General features: G+C 35.9%; 1 protein-coding gene and 1 pseudogene across 1 annotated transcript in view; one reads left to right on the top strand and one right to left on the bottom strand.

The window, feature by feature from the left end:
- Nucleotides 1-17,313, bottom strand: part of LRRD1 (leucine-rich repeats and death domain containing 1) — a 19,290-nt gene extending 1,977 nt beyond the window's left edge. The window contains exons 1-3 of the mRNA XM_008572177.1: nucleotides 15,314-17,313; nucleotides 11,791-11,989; nucleotides 1,812-1,973 (exon numbers count right to left, since the gene is read on the bottom strand). Coding sequence (XP_008570399.1) covers nucleotides 1,812-1,973; nucleotides 11,791-11,989; nucleotides 15,314-17,239 — 2,287 coding nt within the window. The 5' untranslated portion in view covers nucleotides 17,240-17,313. The remainder of the gene's footprint in view (nucleotides 1-1,811; nucleotides 1,974-11,790; nucleotides 11,990-15,313) is intronic.
- Nucleotides 17,314-18,314: 1,001 nt separating this feature from the next.
- LOC103590047 lies at nucleotides 18,315-18,859 on the top strand (annotated as a pseudogene).
- Nucleotides 18,860-19,690: the final 831 nt, after the last annotated feature.

Raw genomic sequence — 19,690 nt, forward strand, 5'->3', positions numbered from 1 at the left:
CCTTTTTTTTTTTTTTTTTTTTTTTGGCGGCTGACAGGTGCGAGTTCCAAACCCTTGACCTTGGTGTAATAGCACCACACTCTAACTAGCTGAGCTAACTGGCCGGCCCTCCAAATTCTTTAATTCTTTTAGCATTCGAAATGAATTTGACTCCTTCCTTCAATTCTGGCTTTGAAATGTACTTTATATACCAACATGAGAAACCAAGTTCACATCTCCTATAAATATGGTGTATATGTGCATATTTTATATTCAAATCACATTTAATAAGTGTTTGGCTTAGAATCAGCGCTTATAGTTTTTTTCAAAAAGCTTCCAGCTAATTTGAATAGGTCCATTTTTTGTTGACCAAGGTACTATGCAATTTTTCAAGACCTAGAGATCTCCTACCTGCCATGGTCATTTCAAATATGTTCTAGTCTTTCCATTTTCAAAAATTTTATATACACTATTAATCCCTCAGGCTAGATTGCATACTAATGATGTAAGTAAAAATTCTAATTCCCTATTTAAAAGTTTATGAAAGGGACTCCATTTTCATTGTTAATTGCAGAGTAAATACATCTCCCATGCTGACTTCTGCCCACCCTCACTGGATGACAAACCTGCAAATATGAAGGTTCCGTGGGCATAGAGGAAGGAGATAAATGACTGGGGCTCTCTTATTTTTGCTCACATTGATCTGTTGCCATTGCCTATTGCACTTATCCCATGGAGGCTACACCCACATGAATCCTCCTTCCTTGGGAACTTGAGAAACAGAATTTTATTAAGGAGGTTCAATCACATAACATCATAGCCCTTTTCTAATTAGCACAATCAGCTTACACAGCAAGTTAAAGAAGACAGCTACTTTGACTTTTAATTTTATCTCTTAGGTCTTCCATCAATGAGACTCAAGTCTTGCAAAAGCTTCTGAATGGTAGCCATGTATATGAATGTATATTGTGGCTTACAAAGAACCGTACATTTTTAGTTATCTCACAAGCTTATGAGATTATGCTGGTACAGACTCCTGATTATGTAGACAAGGTACATGATAGGATGATTTTGAGGGGCCGTTTTCTATATTTTATTTCCCCAAATCTAGATCGATATTTATTTGTCTATTACAGTAAATTGGATGACCAAAACCTGGATTCACTCTGAGGAGTGAGAATGAGTGGCAATCCTAGAGAAAAATCCAATTGTTGGGAGCCCAGCCCCAGGGAAAGAATTGGACAGTGAAGCTTCCCTCCCAAAGACTTGGAGAAATCAGTCTTCCATCTTGGCCAACGAAAGTACATTTAAAGGAAATGAACCTCCTGTCCAAAATAATCAGAGACACACAATGGAGAGCTCAAGGACAGAAGGCATAAAGACTTTCCAAGGATTTCAGACAGATGGTCACAGTGGGCCAGAAACTGACTGGCATCAATGGAAGGAATTTGTGGACTTCCTTCAAGGCCAAATATGTCTTTTAGAACAGCTACATCTGGTAAAACAGATCAGAACTGATAAAGAAATCTGTGTGTGAAATCTCTTGAGCCTGGCCACAACCACAATGAAAAACCTATTGAAGGGCATTAAGGCCAATGGGAAGGAAGCAGTCCACCCCTCTACTTGGATTTGCCTGTTTTCAATAGCTCAGTTTGTAGAGACCTGGATTAAATAATCTGAATTATCAAAATAAACTCTTAACCTTTGGAAAAGATGATAAATATTTTAATGTCTCTTCCAGATTGAAAGCCTCCAGTTAAAGCAAACTATCTTTTAATTTACAAGCGATATCAGAAAATGACTGGTAAGACTGTCAATCACTTATCACCTACCATCTCTTTCATCTGCCCTCTGTAGATAGTGTGCAATAGTATGCAATTGTTTTCCTTTACAGATTTCCGCTGGAGGTCTTAGCAAAGGGTTGTCATCAAAATTTATTTTCTTCAGCGAAAAAAGATTGCAGATAGCACTAGGCAGAGCTGTCAGGTTATTTCCTAATAGAAAAAATTTTAACTGAATTATACCTTCCTATAAAAGAAAATTACGGAGACAAATAACAACCATGTATGGGGAATCTAGTATGCCTTGTTAGCAGTGTACCAGAGGACATTTACAATGCTGGCAAGTCACAAGTTTTTACTGATGTCCATGTGCTAGGAGTGAAAAGGAGGGTGTATAGAAAGAGAGCTGTGGTTCCTTCCTCTCCTAAGGGTGGCAAAAGGAGTCAGGAAACTATCCCTCTATAATACAGCAAAGGACCTTACAGAGTAAGAGTGATGGTAATTTTTAAAATAAACTTTGTTCAGAATAATTTCAGATTTACAGAAAAGTTGCAAAGACTGTAGCAAGTTCCTGTATACTCCTCACCCAGTTTTAGATTCTCCTAATGTTATCTCACATTATCATATTACATTTGTCCAATCTAGGAAACCAACAATGATATTACTATTGACTAAACTCCAGACTTTTTTGGACTAATTAGTTTTGTTTCTTTTAAATCAATGTTCATCTGTTCCAGGATGTCACATTGCATATATTTATATCCTCTCTAGTCTGTGACAGTTCCTCAGTCTTTCCTTGTTTTTCATGACTTTGACAGTTTTAAGGAGTACTGGTTAGGAATTTTGTAGAATGTTCCATAATTTAAATTTGTCCAAAATATTTTCTTATAATTAGACTGGGATTATGGGTTTTGGGAAAGAATATTACAGAAGTGAAGTGTCCTCATCACATCACATCAGGGGTACCTGGTATCCACGTGATATCACAAGTGATGTTAACCTTGATCCCTCGGCTAACGCAGTGTCTGCCAGGTTTCTCCAATATTATGTTATAATATTTTCCTTTCCATACTGTATTCTTTGGAAGCTAGTCACTAAGTCTAAGCCACCCTTCAAGGGATGAAGGGATTAAGCTCTGCCTCCTTGAATATAATTTTTTCAATATCATCTTAATCCAATATAAACCTAATATAAAAAGTTAAATTGTGGCAAAAAATTTGTAAAGATTTAGAGAGACCTAAAGTAGTTTGCTTTTACATTATTTATATATTTTATAGTTCTATTATTTATAAAAATAAATAAAGGAACCTGGTCCCTTTCAGTGGAAAATGGTATTTAGAAACCAAGATCTGGATATTAGTCTTGCTCATCATTTCTGGGAGTGTGTGTGTGTGTGTGTGTGTGTGTGTGTGTGTATAACATATATATATTATAAACCTAGAATTATATATATACATATATATACACACATGAATATAACATATATATGTTATAAATCACAGTATATAGTCTTTAGGGACTGGCTTCTTTCACTTAGCATTTGTATTTGTCTGTTTCTTTTGCTTGTAACAAAATGCTTGGAACTGGGTAATTTATAAGAAAATGAAATTTATTGCTTACAGTTTCAGAGGCTAGGAAGTCCAGTGTCCAAGGCACACATCTGATGAGGGTCTTGGTGGTGGTGAGAGTGACTCAGGGATCTCACATGGCAGAAAATTGGCAGAGCACAGAGAAACTAACCTTTCATGTGCTCTTCTTTTAAAGCCTCAGAACAATGCCCATGACCACCATTATTAATCCATTCACAGCATGGTGCTACAATCTAATCACCTCTTCAAGGCCCCACCTTTCAATTACTGTAATAGGATTTTCCATCCTTAATAGTTACAGTGGGAATTAAGCTTCTAATATATGAACTTCAGGGACACAATTCAATCAATCCACAGCAGCATTTGAGATTCATCAATGTTGTTTTGTGTATCAATAGTTTTGTTCCTTTTTATCATCATCATCATCATCATCATCATTATTATTATTACTGGCAGCTGGCCAGTACAGGGATCCAAACCCTTGATCTTGGTGTTATAAGGTTGCACTGTGACCAACTGAGCTAACCGGCCAGCCCCATTCTTTTTTATCAATAAGAAGTATTTCTAGACCTTCATTCCCATGGGAAAAAAAAAAAGTAACTCCAAATTTTAATCATTATTGAGGAATGATCAGAATGTTGCTCTGCCTTCAAAAAAAAAAAAAATACATCAGAATTATGCACAAATATTTAAGTAGTATTTTAAATAACCTCAGAATAAGTAATAAACTTGCCTTCCTTCACATATCACTAAATCCTTTCACTGTAAAAGTATGTCAACTGTTCAGTAAGTATTATGATACACACTTTTCTTTTAATAAAAACATTAGCAACCTATCTTGAAATAATAGCTCTTTCTTTAATATCAAAGTTTCTTTTGGGGCCGGCCCGGTGGCGCACTGGATAAGTGCGCCGCTTGGGAAGCGCGGCGGCGCTCCCGCCCGAGGGTTCGGATCCCACATACAGACCGGTTCCCGCTCACTGGCTGAGCGAGGCGCGGGGGCAACACCGAGGGTTGCAATCCCGTTGCCGGTCCCCGGTCCGGTACGGGGGCAACACTGAGGGTTGCAATCCGTTGCCAGACACGGAAAAAGACAAAAGACAAAAAAAAAAAAAAGAACTATTTAGTTATATGGATGTAAATAATTTATCCATTCGTTAAATAAAGAACATTTGAGGAGTTTTCAATTTTAGTGATTACAAAATAAAGCCACCCTATATGTTTGCACTCAGTTTTTTATGGAACATAAGTTTTCATTTCACTTAAAAGTGTATTGAAATGTGATTGATGGGTCATGTGGTAAGTGTATTTATACCTTTATAAGAAACTACCAAACTGTTTTCCAAAGTTGTTTACCATTTTTCATTCCTGCCATCAATGCGTCATAGTTACAGTTACTCCATATTTCAACAGTTTTTGATATTGTCAGATTTTAATTTTAGCTATTCTAATAGTGATATCTCATTGTACAGTTAATTAGCATTTCTGTAACAACTAATGATACTGAGCATATTTTCTTGTTCTTATTTGCCGCTCATATACATTCTTTGTAAATTATCTCTTCAAAACTTATATCGATTTTTATTGAGATGTTTGACTTCTCAGTTTTGTTTTCAAAGTTATGTTTTAGGGCCGGCCCCGTGGTGCACTCGGGAGAGTGCGGCACTGGGAGTGCAGAAACACTCCCGCCGCGGGTTTGGATCCTATATTGCGGGCAACACCACACCAAGGGTTGCGATCCCCTTACTGGTCATGAAAAAGACAAAAAAAGTTATTTTTTTACCTATTCATCAAATACATTTTTTCCTATCTGTGGCTTATCGTTCTCTTAACAATGCCTTATGAAGAGCATAAATTTCTAATTTTGATGAAGTCCAATTTATCAATTATTTCTGTTTATGGATTGTGATTTTGGTGTTGTATCTAAGAAATCTTTGCCGGGGTTACAAAGAATTTTCTTCTATGTTTTTATCTAGAAGTTTTTTAGTTTTAGCTTTTACGTTTAGGTGTGTGATTCATTTTGAGTTAATTTTTTATATGGGGTGTGGGATCAAAGTTTTGTTGTAATTGTTGTTTGTTTTTGTTTTGTTTTTTTGGCTCTTGGACATCCAGTTGTTCCTGCACCATTTGTTGAAAATACTATTCTTTCTCTCTTGAATTACCTTTGTACATTTGTCAAAAATCAATTGACCGTGTCTGTGTGGGTCTATTTCTAGACTCTCTATTCTGTTCCACTTATCTTTGTGTCTATTGCCTTGCCAATACCATATTGTCTTCACTACAGTTTTGCATAAGTCTTGAAATCAGGTTGTGTGAGTCATCCAACTTTGTTTTTCTTCTTCAAAATTATTTCAGCTATTTTAGTTCCTTTGACTTTTTCTATAAATTCTAGAATTACCTCATTGTTTTCTAAAAAAAAGAAAAACCTGCTGGGATTTTTATTGGAATTGAGTTGAATTTAGAGGTAAGTTTTGAGAGAACTGACATGTAAGCAATATCGAGGCTTCCAATTTATGAACACTACGTTTTCTTCACTTATTTAGGTCTTGTTTCAGTTATTTTATGATATGTCACTTCCAAGATTAGGTTTTTAAAAACACTGCTGCTTCTGTCTTGGGCATACCCTCTCTCTCTCTGGTATCACCCATTCTGGGAAAAAACAGTTGCCATGTCATGAACAGGCTCATATGGCAAGGACCTAAAGCCTGCTGCCAACAGCCTATGAGTAAACTTGGAACCAGATCCACCAGGCCCAGTCAAGCCTGACTGCAGCCCCAGCTGGCAGGTTGACTGCAAGTCATACAGGACTCTGAGATAGAACAAGTCAGCTAAACTACCCCCGGATTCCTGACCCTCAGAAACTGCATAAAATAAATGCTCCTGAACTTAAGCAGCTAAATTTTGTGGAAATTTGACAGGCAGCAAAGGTAAGTTATACAACAGCTAATGGCTAAAAATATTTAACTGATGTGTATGAAGAGCTATTTTCGTCCAGCCAACTTAAGTGCCTGATGAAGTAAGAGCAACAACAACAATAATAACAAATATCAACATCCTTTGGAGGGAAACAGATTATAGAGTTCATGATTCAAAACAGGAAAAAAAGAAAATGTGGCTCACTTCCAAGAGAGAAGACGACTCAGTTGTTGTAGTTTACATGCAAGTTTTTAAAACAGCTAATATAACTATGCCCAAGAATGTAAAGAAAGATATGCTCATAGTGAATGAAAATCTTAGGAGGAAACATAAACTATAAAAAAGAAATAAATGGAAATACTGGAACTGAAAAATACAATATTTGAAATAAAAAATTAATTGGATGGATTTAACAGCAGAATAGAGATGGTAAAATAGTTCATAAACTGGAAAACAGATTGATAAGAGTATACGTGTAGACACACATACATACACATCACAGAGCTTTATTTATTTACCACAGAGCTTTAGAGACTTGTAGGACAATATGAAAAGGTAATTAGAATTCCAGAAGGAGAAAAGAGAGAGAATGGGGCAGAAAAAATTATTTGAAGAAATAATGGTTAAAGAATCCCCAAATTTGTCCATATTAAAATATATGGACAAAAGGCTCAGTGAAATCCAAGAGTATAAATATACAAAAAGCCACACCTAAGATGGATGTCATGGAAAATGGGAAACAAGGTCCATCAAAGAATCAGTATCCACTGAAACAACCATAAATTACCAAAGACTTACAGAATAACATTTTCAGGGCTGAGCCTGTGGCGCACTCGGGAGAGTGCGGCGCTGGGAGCGCAGCAGCGCTCCCGCTGTGGGTTCGGATCCTATATAGGGATGACCGGTGCACTCACAATGCTCACTGGCTGAGCAGGGTGCGGCCGGTCTCAAAAAGGACAAAAAAAAAAAAAAAAAGCAGCAGAATTTTGGTAAGAATATACTGTGGCTTTTTCACTCACCTGCTGACAATCCCCAATTTCCCAGCATGGCAACAGCAGCCATAGGGATGGCAGCACAAATTGCTAGGCAAGCTTGCTGGTGTCAGAGGGCTCATATGGACCTTGTTGTTAAAATACTGTGTGAATTTTGACTTGTCTTGTGACCTGTCAGTTCTTGTTAGGACCTCTCAGTCCATGAGGGACCGACACAGACGCTGGCCTTTGTCTTAACTCCCCCTACTCAGGTTAGAGCTGCTTTCCTGGTGGTGGTTATTGTAATATTTAAAGACATGCACAGCCCTATAATTCTTTTGTTCCTCTTTTCCTCTCTTGCTGTCCTCCTTTGTTCTTGTTAATTTCCACACACACACAAAAATCTGTTAGTACTAATAAATGAATTGAGCAAAATTGCAGGATACAAAATCAACATATAAAAATCAGTTGTTTTTATACACTAACAATAAATAATCCAAAAAGGAAATTAAGAAAACAATCCCATTTACAATACCATCAAAAAGAATAAAATACTTAAGTCTAATATACATTTTACCTTTATAACTACAGACAGGAGAAAGCAAATGGGATGCAAGAAATATTTGAAGATTTTGTGACTTAGAACTTTCCAGAACACTTGAAACATGTCAATTCAGAGACACAAGAAGCCCAACAAAAGCTAAGAGGAGTAAATAAAAATATATCCATTCACAGTCACACAGGCTAAACTCACAGAAATCCAAAGCCAGAAACTATTAATATTTGCAAAGGACATATCTGATTAAGGACTGTTATCCAAAATACACAAAGAACACTTGAAACTCAACATAAGAAAACAACTTGATGAAAAAATGGGCCATAGACTTTAAGAGCCCTCATCAAAGAATATATACAAATGGCAAACAAGCATGTGAAAGGATGCTCCATATTATACATCATTAAAGCAATAATGGGATATCACTGCACACCTATTAGAATGGCCCAAATCTGGAACACTGACAACACCAAATGCTGACAAGGATGTAGAGCAACAGGAACTCTCATTAATTGTTGGTGTGAATGCAAAATGGTATAGCCACTTTGGAAGACAGCTTGGTGGTTTCTTAACAAAAGTAAACATACTCTTACCATATGATCTAGCAAATACACTCCTTGGCATTTACCCAAAGGAGTTGAAAACTTATGTCCACACAAAAACTTGCACATAGACGTTTATAGCAGCTTTATTCATAATTGCCAAAACTTGGAAGCAACAAAGATGTCCTTCAGGTGAAATGATAAATAAACAGTGGTATATCCAGGTAATGGAATACTATTCAGTGCTAAAAAGAAGTAAACTATCAAGCCATGAAAAGACACAGAGGAAACTTAAATGCATAGTAAGTGACAAAGCCAACCTGAAAAGGCTACATACTGTATGATTCCAACTATATGACATTCTGGAAAAGGCAAGACTATGGAGATGTAAAAAGATCAGTGCTTGTCAGGGATTGGGGAGGGGGTGCTGTAGATTGGATGTCCCCCCCAGCCACATTGAGGCTTAATCCCCACCATAACCATTGAAGGTGGGAAATCCTATTATGGTAATTGAGAGGTGGGGCCTTGAAGAGATGAACAGATTGTAGGACCATGCCGTGGTCAGGGGCGTGGTTTGGAGGGCTTTAAAAGGACAGCACACCAGGAGCTGGCTCTCTCCCCTTCTGCCATCTTGCAATGTGAGACCCCTGGGTCACTGTTGCCACTACCAAGAGCTTCACTAAATGTGTTCCCTGGACTTTAGACTTCCCAGCCTCAGAAACTGTAAGCCATAAATCTTGTTTTCTTTATAAATCATACTGTCTCAGGTATTTATGTTATAAGAAACATAAATGGACTAATACGGGAGGGATGAATAGGCGGAACACAGAGAATTTTTAGAGCAGTGAAAATACTCTGTATGGTACTATAATGGTGGACATAATGTCATCACACAATTGTTCAAACCTTACTTGTACATTCTATAATGTACCACTCTAAGAGTGAACCCTAATATAAACTATGACCTTTGGATGATAATAATATGTCAATGTAGGTTCATCAATGTTACAAATGTACTATTCTGATGAAGAATGTTGATAATGGGGGAGACAATGCATGTGTGGGGACAGGGGATATATGAGAAATCTCTATACTTTCAATTTTGCTGTAAATCTACAACTGCTCTAAAAAAAATTTAGTCTTAAAAAAAGCAACCAATGATGAAAAACAAGCTAACTTCTAATTAGCAAATTAGACTGACAGATTCTCAACATTAATAATGAAAGCTAGGAGACAATAGAATCAATAGGATAAAATATAATGAATGTCAACCTAGATTATAAATTAACTGCAAGTTATCTTTTAAAAATGAAGGCAAAATAGAGGAGAGGCACATCTGGAATGACAGAGTAAGGACTTCCGAAAATCTGCTCCTCCATAAAACCAATCAGAACACTGGCAACAGTTGTCAAAATGAAAATTTTCAAAACTGAAAATGAAAATTTTGAAAATTATTTGTTTTAAAAAAGGCTGAATCTTGGCAAGAATAATGAGCTTTTGTAGCATTTGAACTTGTGTTATTCCCATTCCTTTATTCCCAGATCCATGGTAAACTTTATGAAATAACCAAAATATACCTGTACAAGACAGCTTACTGGGAGTTCTGGGGGTTCAGGAAACAAATGTCAATTGCATTATATCTGACTAAGTATTGGTGTATTACTGTAGGTTTTACTGTCCTACTAATATTATTATAGCAAAGAGATGAGCTTTGTTTTTAATCTAAAAGTCCTCTAAATTTAATAAGATGTGGAGCTCTGGTTATAAATGCTACTTCTAACTGAAAGATACAATCCTGTAAATTCAACTGTTCATGTGATTAGCTGGCACAACCACTATGGAGATCAATTTGTCAAAATCTAATGAAGCTTAAGATGTACATATGCTCTGATCCAGCAATTCTTTTTTTTTTTTTTTTTTTTTTTTCGTGTCCGGCAACGGACGGCAACCCTCAGTGTCGCACCCGTACCGGACCGGGACCGGCAACAGGATCGCAACCCTTGGTGCTGCGCCCGCCCCTCGCTCCGCCAGTGAGCGGGAACCGGTCTGTATGGGGGATCCAAACCCTCGGCAGGAGCGCCGCTGCGCTCCCAAGCGGCGCACTGTAGCAGTGCCCCATCGGGCCGGCCCCTGATCCAGCAATTCTTTTTTTTTTTTTTTCGTGTCCGGCAACGGACGGCAACCCTCAGTGTCGCACCCGTACCGGACCGGGACCGGCAACAGGATCGCAACCCTTGGTGCTGCGCCCGCCCCTCGCTCCGCCAGTGAGCGGGAACCGGTCTGTATGTGGGATCCAAACCCTCGGCAGGAGCGCCGCTGCGCTCCCAAGCGGCGCACTGTAGCAGTGCACCATCGGGCCGGCCCCTGATCCAGCAATTCTACTTACAGCTTTATGCCCTCGACAAACTCAAGCAGATGTAAACCAGGCAAGTGTACAAGGATGTTTATAATAGAAAACAAATTGGAAACAACCTAATTGCTTATCAACAGAGTAACCAACAAATTAACCATGTAATTGAATATTATATAGCATTTAAAATGAATGAACTAGTTCTACATATATAATTACCACGGATTGATTTTAGAAATATAATGAATGTAAAACACAAATTACAGAAAATACAATGATATAATTTAAGATTAAACTCAAAATAGTACCACTTTTTATGGAGAAATATGTAAGTATAAAATTATGGATAAAAAAGATATCCACCAGTTTCAGTGTAGCGGTTACTTCTACTTTGGGGAGAAGTACAAAAAAAGTTTCAACTCTATTATTTTATTTTTTAACAATCAAAAATATCTCAAGTAAATATCACAAAATGTTAACATCTCAAAATGTTAGCATCTTATATCTAGGAGTAGGTATATAGGTGTTTATTATTTTCTGTAAGTTTGAAATATTTCATAGTCAAAATTATTAAGAAAAATATCAACCTAATATTTGTTGTATTTTGGGAAATCTTTTCTGATATCTTCAGAGTGAGCAATTTACTATTTTTTCTATTATGCAATTTTTATTTTGTTTTGGTTATTGTAGTACTTTACTTTGTAAGAGAGTGTGTACAGTATTAGCGTACTGTAGGGTATAGGAGTGGGATCAGGGAAGCCAGCAGAGAAGGGAATGCAGAGAAAATGCTGAGCCGAGGTTGCATAGGTGTGTGTGGGGAGAGAGGTGAGGTCAGGTTCAGAAAGGGAAGAAATACTAAATGACTGGGTATAGGCAGAGAAGACAGAAAAGAAATGAAAATATGTTCTGCTTCCTCAGCTGGATTATAACCTCTCTTAGAGCAGAACTGGACTTTATACCTTGCTCTCATTTTCTGTACCTAGGATAGCCCTTTTCCTTGGTGGCCACTTAATACATTATGTTGACTCTTTGCCATGCTGTATCTTGCCAGCAAAATTTGCAACCAGACATTAATACTCTACTTATTGATTATGCTTAACACTCACCACTCAGGTTTAGTTGCTGGAGATCATTTAAAGATAGAAAAGATGGTGGAAGATAACTTATTTGATTGTTGTATGCATGTAAACTAACCAAACTTCTTAATTCCCCTATATTTCTTGGAATCTCTCTGATTGCATTATTTGAGATATCAAGTTCTTTAAGTTGAGTCATATTAGACAGCTCTTCTGGAAGTCTTGTTAACTGTAACAAAGATTAAATAATTATACTTTTATAATACATAAGTATTTATATAACTAAAAGTTTTTGTAAAATCAAATGGAGGGAGGGAGTTTTTTGGTTTTTTTTTTGGGTTTTTTTGGCTTGCTTTTGTTTTATAAAGGAGATATTTACATTATGTCCCTGATTCTTTGTGATTCCCCCTTCTAGCTAAGACCCACAAGATATTGTGTCTTCCAAGTACCTCTCCAATCTAACTAATGCTCTCAGTTCAACCCTGTGGCTTGCTAACCCACTTTCCTCAGTCTCCCAACACTCAGTGTTCATTGCCTCTTTATCCTTTTCTTCCATCCCTCAGTCTGACCCTGTTTTGGCTTCTTCTCCCTGATGTCTCTTCCAACTGCTCCATCCCCCATTTGATCTTTTCATTCCTACTTCATCAACATTGCTCCTTGGAATCTTAAATGATTTGATATCCATGTTTTATACTTAAATTCTTAGTACAAAAAGTGTTGCAAAATAACACTCTGTTAAGGGGACAAAATATGCATGTTTAGAGAAAATAAGGCCCTTGGAATTGGCTTTTGAAATAAACGAAGTTTTATTACTGAACAAAACAATTTTGAATATTTAAGCCCCTCAGAAATAATCAAACAAGGTATATACTGAATTAGGTGCTCAATGTTTTTCCAGATATGAAAGAAACATAAAAGACAGTCCCTAAGTTCAGATTAATGTTTAATGCAGGGAAAAAACACACACATATGAAATAATCAGGAAGCAACATGAAGCGATAGGTGTCAAAATAAAGAATATAAGTAATAACAGATGTATGAAAGTTTAGGGAAGCTACATCAAACAACTAAAGAAAAGCTTCATTTAGAAGGTGGAACTTGTAGAGGTTTAGAGATCTTGATTCTTGTTTGATTTTTAGACAGGGCTCTTTAGCTGAAAAACTTATGGGACAAAAGTCCTTAGCTAGGAGGCAATGGCTTACAGCTAGTGGGCAAAAAGCCTATCTAATCAATTCTATTCAAGTAAATGTTGATTCTCGGTTGATTCTTAGGACATGCTTCTTGAGAGGAGTTCTTGTAAATCTTTTTTTCCATATGGTGACTTTTGAAATGATGATGCAATGATGTGGACTAGTGCCTTTAGCAATCACCCACTTTAAGTAGGCAATAGATATGCAATCTGACAGGCAGGTATGATACACTGAGAGCAGTCCTCTGGAATGAAGTCTGATAGCTTTGGCAAGTCCTGCTTAAAGGGAGGAGACAAGTCGGAGGATAGCCAAGAGGCTCCTGCAGTAATCCAGACATGAAACGAGTGATGACCACAGACCAGGATAAAGACAGTGACATTGTAAAATGAGGAAGATTACCCAAGAGCTTTTTCAGAGGAAAAATGAGATAATTTTGATGTTAGATTAGGTATATGTGATGATGGAAAAGAAACAAAGATAATTCCATGATTTTTAGCCTGGAAGTTTTGAAGAAAGTTGGCATCACAAACAGAAATGGAGAAGTTTTGAAAGGAGTTACACTGGAAAGAAAAATGAGTTGATTTTGAAGTTATGCAGAGTTTGAGACAACAAAAGGGCCGAACATAGAATTTCCAGGGAAAATTGAGAACTATGGGACGAGAGTACTGGTGTAAGGTCAGCTCTAGTTATGGAGATTTGGGGATCATGTGCTTTTTGTATAGATTTGGGGACCAAGTGACAGCAGGTGTGATGAGGTCTAGGAAGGAGTTAATATAAAAGAGAAAGTTAAAGACATGACCTTGGAGACACCCACAGTTAAGATACAGAAAGAGAAAGTAAGGATTATTAATCAGTCAAGGAATTAGCTGATGATTATACTGCAGAACTGAAAAGTGTCTTTTAGCACAAAAGCAACTTTTTAAATGCAACCTGTATTGTTATTTATTCCATCTACTTAAGCAAGTATTCCCTGGAATTGCCTTTCTGGAAATGTATTATATAAAGGTATTATGATTACAAAAAGGTCAAATACATTTGGGAAATATGGATTAAATAGAGGTAAACCAGTTTCTTTAGCACAGGACTCTTCAGAGCCTGTAATACACCAATATCCATTGTGACTCTCCAAGAGAAGAACCCAGTGCTTCCTAAAGCTGTTTGATCACAGACACTGCCTTCCCCACCCCCTCCCCTTTTTTTTGAGCAGATGCTAATGGAACTAGGGATTTTAGGATCAGACTTTGGGAAATCTTGCTTTAGATAATAGTCCAACATTAAAGATAGCTAGATAATAGCTGTGTTCTTTTCATTAGTTTACTGAGATCTTAATATTCAATAATGTTTTAATTTTCAAAAAATATTTCCATAAAATTGACTCTTAAGAGTTTTGAATAAAATGAAATTTTGAGGGCCGGCCCGGTGGCGCACTGCTACAGTGCGCCGCTTGAGAGCGCGGTGGTGCTCCCGCCGAGAGTTCGGATCCCACATACAGACCGGTTCCCGCTCACTGGCTGAGCGAGGTGTGGGAGCAACACCGAGGGTTGCGATCCCGTTGCCGGTCCCGGTCCGGTCCCGGTCCGGTGCGGGCGTGACACTGAGGGTTGCGATCCGTTGCCAGACACGAAAAAAGACAAAAAGGAAAAAAAAAATGAAATTTTGAACTATAAGAATTTTTATTGTCATTGATCTAGCAATTCTTTAGGGAAAATTTCCTAAAGAAATAGTCCAAAATATGAAAAGGCTATATTTAGAAGAAATTCATCACAGCATTTTCATGAAGAAAAATTATGAATTCATAAAAGGATTATTTATATAAATCATGTATTGGTTGTAAAATTATTGGGAAGATTGTTATATAAAGGAGAAAAGCTTATGATAAGTAAAAATAGAAGAATTTAAAGTCGAGTGTACAGTTTTATTTTAATTGCTTATTAAATCATATACATAAGCAAAAAAAAAAACATTAAAGTAAGTTGTATCAACATATGCCAGTAGTTATATTACAATGGCATGTTTATGGAATGATTTTTTTAACTTCTTTTCTCAATTTTCCATAAAGTGTTTATATGATATTTGCAACTTTAAAACTCCTTTTACAATTAAACTGAAATAAAAAGAAATCTACAAAATTATCAGTTGTAATTGCTTCACATATCATTTTAATGAAATACTCTCCTGTAAAGCTTTTGTGTTGAGAAGTGTATTTGTAAGCCATGTTTTGAGGAGGAAAAGCCTATGCTTAAAAAACAAAATATTCCAGCTAAGTTTAAAACACACACATGTATACACAGATATACTACAGCTTAGATTCTGATCCCCTCTAGTCCTTCCTTCCCCCAAAGCCCAAAATATCAAACTCTTACCTTTCTCCCATTTATCTGACTTATATTTAGCTCTTCCAGTGATTGAAGTTGGCACAGTTCAATAGGAAAATATATAAACTGATTGCTTGAGAAGTTTAATTTCTGGATTCTTTTTAAGTTGCAGATCTCTGAAGGGATTTTCTGTAATTGATTTTCTGAAAGATCAAGTACTTGCAAATTCTCTAAAGCACACAATTCTATAGGGAAATTTTCAAATTTATTACAGCATAAAATAAGTTCATGGAGTGTTAACAGATTGGAAATAGATGGTGGAATTTTCCTTATTTCATTTTTACCAAGATCCAGATATTTAAGATTAATAAGAGAACATAAATGCTCAGAAAATATGAGGAGTTTGTTTTCATTAAACTCTAAATGAAGCAGTTGTTTACTGAAAGATATATCCACAGGTATTTCTGAAATATAATTTCCATTAATACTCAAATAATAGAGAGAATCTAAAGCGCACAGTCCCACTGGAAAATACATTATTTTATTATAATTTAATTCAACTTTAGTTATTTTTCTGCAGTTTTTTATCTCAATGGGAACATCTGTGATTACATTTCCTGAAAAGTCTAGACTGCATATATTATTAAGATGAGAGATATCTTCAGTTATTCTTACTATATAGTTTCTGTTTACAAGGAGTTTTCGTAAATTTTTAAGCTTATGAATGTTCTTAGGAAGTTCTGTTAATTTATTATCACTAAGACTAAGGCATTCCAACATTATACAACAAGAAATATTCTCTGGTATACTTTTTAATAAATTTTTATCGAGCATAAGAATCCTAAGTTCCCTGAAATTCTCAATTTTGTGTGAAATAACTTCCAATTTATTGTCAACCAGTTGGAGTTCTTGAATTTTGAGTAATTGAAAAATTTCCACAGCCAAAAAGGTAAGTTTATTGTGATCCAGTAAAAATTTCTCTAAATTTTTAAGTTCCCTAATTTCTTTTGGCAAACTGCTTATCAGGTTTCCAGTAAGGTTTAATGAAATTAACTTTGGAAGGAAGCATAGAGCTTTAGGAAATATTGTTAACTGATTATATTCCAGATTGAGAAACCTCAAGTTTTTTAAACTAGGCAGAGTGTCTGGTATATGTCTTAATTTATTTTTACCCAAACTTAAAATTTCCAAGTTTCTAAGATTGTCTAAGTCAGAAGGAAAATTCTCAATATAATTGTTATTTAAAAAGATTTGCCTGATACTCCCAAGCTGTGATATTTCTTTAGGTGTATGTGATATTTGGTTATGATTGACATTTAATATCCTTAAATTATGAAGTAACTGAATTTCAGATGGAAGTGATGATAATCCATTTTCTTGCAAGGATAGAATTTCAAGTCCTAGTAGATCAGTTGGGTCTACCCCTTGAAAAGTTTTGATTTCATTCTTGTCCAAATATAGATATTTTACATATTTGATTTTTAGAATGTCCTTAGGAAATTCTTGTAAACCCCTGGCCTTAAGGTTAACTGTAAAGTTATCTGTCCCTAAGCTAAATCCTTTCTCCTTTTCTTCAGAGACTTGTGGACTAACTTTTTCTACTGTTTCATGAGACAGGATGTCAACGAAAACCTGGCATTCTGCAGTCATCTCAGTTATTGATGATAAACTTTGTGAAGTTCCTGTTTTTGACAGCAGGTTGCTTGTTTCAGCAAATTGAGGATTTTTCTTTTGTTCTTCATTTCTCTTATACTTGCTTCCATGGGAAGATGTTGACTCTAATGTATTTTTCCCTGGATGTGTTTCATAAGTCTGGTTGGAAGGTTTCCCTTCCAGGTAATCAGAAGCCTCATTTAACAAAATTGCTGTTTCTTTAATAAATCCAGGCTCCTCCACTAACTGTGATCTAGATTTCTTCCCAAATTGACTAGTGATATCCTCTAGCTCTTTTGAGGTACCCTTCTTCTCAGACATCTTATTTGCTGATACGTTTTCTATCAATACAAGATTGTAATTTGATTTTCATTTTCATGTTTTTTTCCTTTGAACCTACAAAACAAATGTTGATATTAAAAGGAGAGATGTAATAGAGATGTTAAAATTGCAAATGAATTTTAATACAATTATTTTATTACATTAGGTATAATTTAATAAATGTCAAAACAATACATTTACAACAGACTAATTTTCTATATGCTATTTAATGATAGTTTATTGATTGCATGTGTTTACCACATGTTGCTCTTGAAATTAGATTAAAACTATAGAAAGGGATAAAAAAGATTGAAGAAAATTATAAAGGGGAGATAAGAAAATGAGAGAACTCAGCAGATTTTTAGAAGTCAGAAAGGGGATAGCCAGTGGCCTATCATGCCACATGTACAGAGTGCCATTTAAATTATGGACGTCGTAGGTGTATGTATGGTACTAAAATGTCTTGTTCTAACAGATTCAGTACATTATGGCAATTTTCCAATGGGTGGGAATAAACTGTCTTAAAGAAGGGGGTCCTTTTTTAAAGAGCAAATTAGAAGTGAAATAGTCCTTGCATAAACTGCAGCTTGACTCTTTTGTGTGACTCCTGCGATACCAGCACCATCTGGGCAGCACCACTCCTCAGAGGTCTGGGTCCCAGTTCTATAGGTCCCTCCTCCAAGCTTATAATTTCTAATAACCCACCCTTTTCCCTTTGTCCTTTTACCTCCCTAGAATCGGTATCTGCTTCCTATATTTACTGTCTCTGTGTTACTGCAGTTCACCCTTTACCTTTTCAGTCCTCCAATACTTGTCTAAACAACTCCCTATATTAAATCCTGTCTATTACACTGGTATGGTTTCAACATTTCACAAACTCTTCCACAGAACAGAAAAAGAGAAAACATTTTCCAACTTGTTTCATGAGTCTAGCATTAATGTTGATATCAACATCTAACAAAGACAATATGAAAAAGAAAATTAAAGGCCAATTTTACTCAACAAATATGCAAAAATTCTAAACATTAGGAAAGTATTTGCTCTTCCAGTGAGTGGCCTAAGGTGATCTTTGAAAATGGTTTGCTTTTCACTTGATTCAGAAAATCCCACAAAATTATGCAAATCAAGAGGTTAAAATCTTCATGTTCACTTTACGAACACCCATGAAACTGCTAGGGCCATCGGGGGTATGCATATCTGTAAAGCCACCAAGTATCTGAAGGATGTCACCTTACAGAAGCAATGTGGCATTTTAATGGGGGAGTTTGTAGGTGTGCCCAGGCCAAACATTGGGGTTTGACACAGGGTTGGTTGCCCAAAAAGAGTGCTGAATTTTTGCTGCACATGCTTAAAAATGTAGAGAGTGATGCTGAACTTAAGGGTTTAGATGCAGATTCTCAGGTCATTGAGCATATCCAGGTGAACAAAGCACCCAAGACGTGCTGCTGTGCTTATAGAGATCATGGTTGGATTAACCCATACATGAGCTCCCCTGACCACATTGAGATGATGCTTACTGAAAAGGAACAAATTGTTCCCAATCCAGAAGAGGAGGTTGCACAGAAGAAAACGATATCCCAGAGGAAACTGAAGAAACAAAAATTTATGGCTCGAGAATAAATTCAGCATAAAATAAATGCAAATAAAACTAAAAAAAAGAGAAAAGTGTTCTAAATATTATAAAGCCTGAAATATATAAAGAGGTACAAATTACAACATTTGTCATGATTTTAAAGAAAACTTATAGCAAATTAAATTTGCTTAATCTGCTAAAGGGTGTCCATAAAAAATCTGCAATAAACATTATACCTAGAGATGAAACATTGAAAGCTTTTCTTTGAGGTTGGAAGCAAGAAAAGATTACCATCATCATTACTTCTATTTAACTTATACTGAGATCATAGCTAGTGGCATAAGGCAAGAAAAAATGGTATAAGGATTATAAAGGAAATAATAAAACTGGCAGTCACAAATAATATAATTATGTATGTAGAAAATCCAAGGTCATCTAAAGATAAATTATTAGAATCAATAAGAAAATTAAGTGATGCTTCTGAATACAAATCAACATACAAAAGTCAATTTCCTTATGCTAGCAAAAAGGTGTTAGAAAATGAAAGTTTAAAGAGGTATCATTTACAATTAACAAGAAATATCAAGTACCTAGGAATAAATCTATCAAAAAATGTGCACAAACTCCAGGGAAAAATACTATTTAATGTAACTACAAAATATAATATGAGAAATTGAAGACACTAAATAAAGGGAATGATATACTATTTTCATATATTGGAAGGCTCACTGTTTGAAAAGTCAGTTCTTTTCAAATTGATCTATAAATTCAATACAATCCAAGTTAAAATCCTAACTCTGCTTTTATGGAACTTGACGAGCTGATCCTGAAAAGTGTTTCGGAAAAAAAGAGAGTCAAGGATAGTCATACTCTTAAAG

Source organism: Galeopterus variegatus, unplaced genomic scaffold, assembly GCF_000696425.1.
Source record: "Galeopterus variegatus unplaced genomic scaffold, G_variegatus-3.0.2 Scaffold46, whole genome shotgun sequence".
In the NCBI taxonomy this organism is placed as follows: Eukaryota; Metazoa; Chordata; class Mammalia; order Dermoptera; family Cynocephalidae; genus Galeopterus; species Galeopterus variegatus.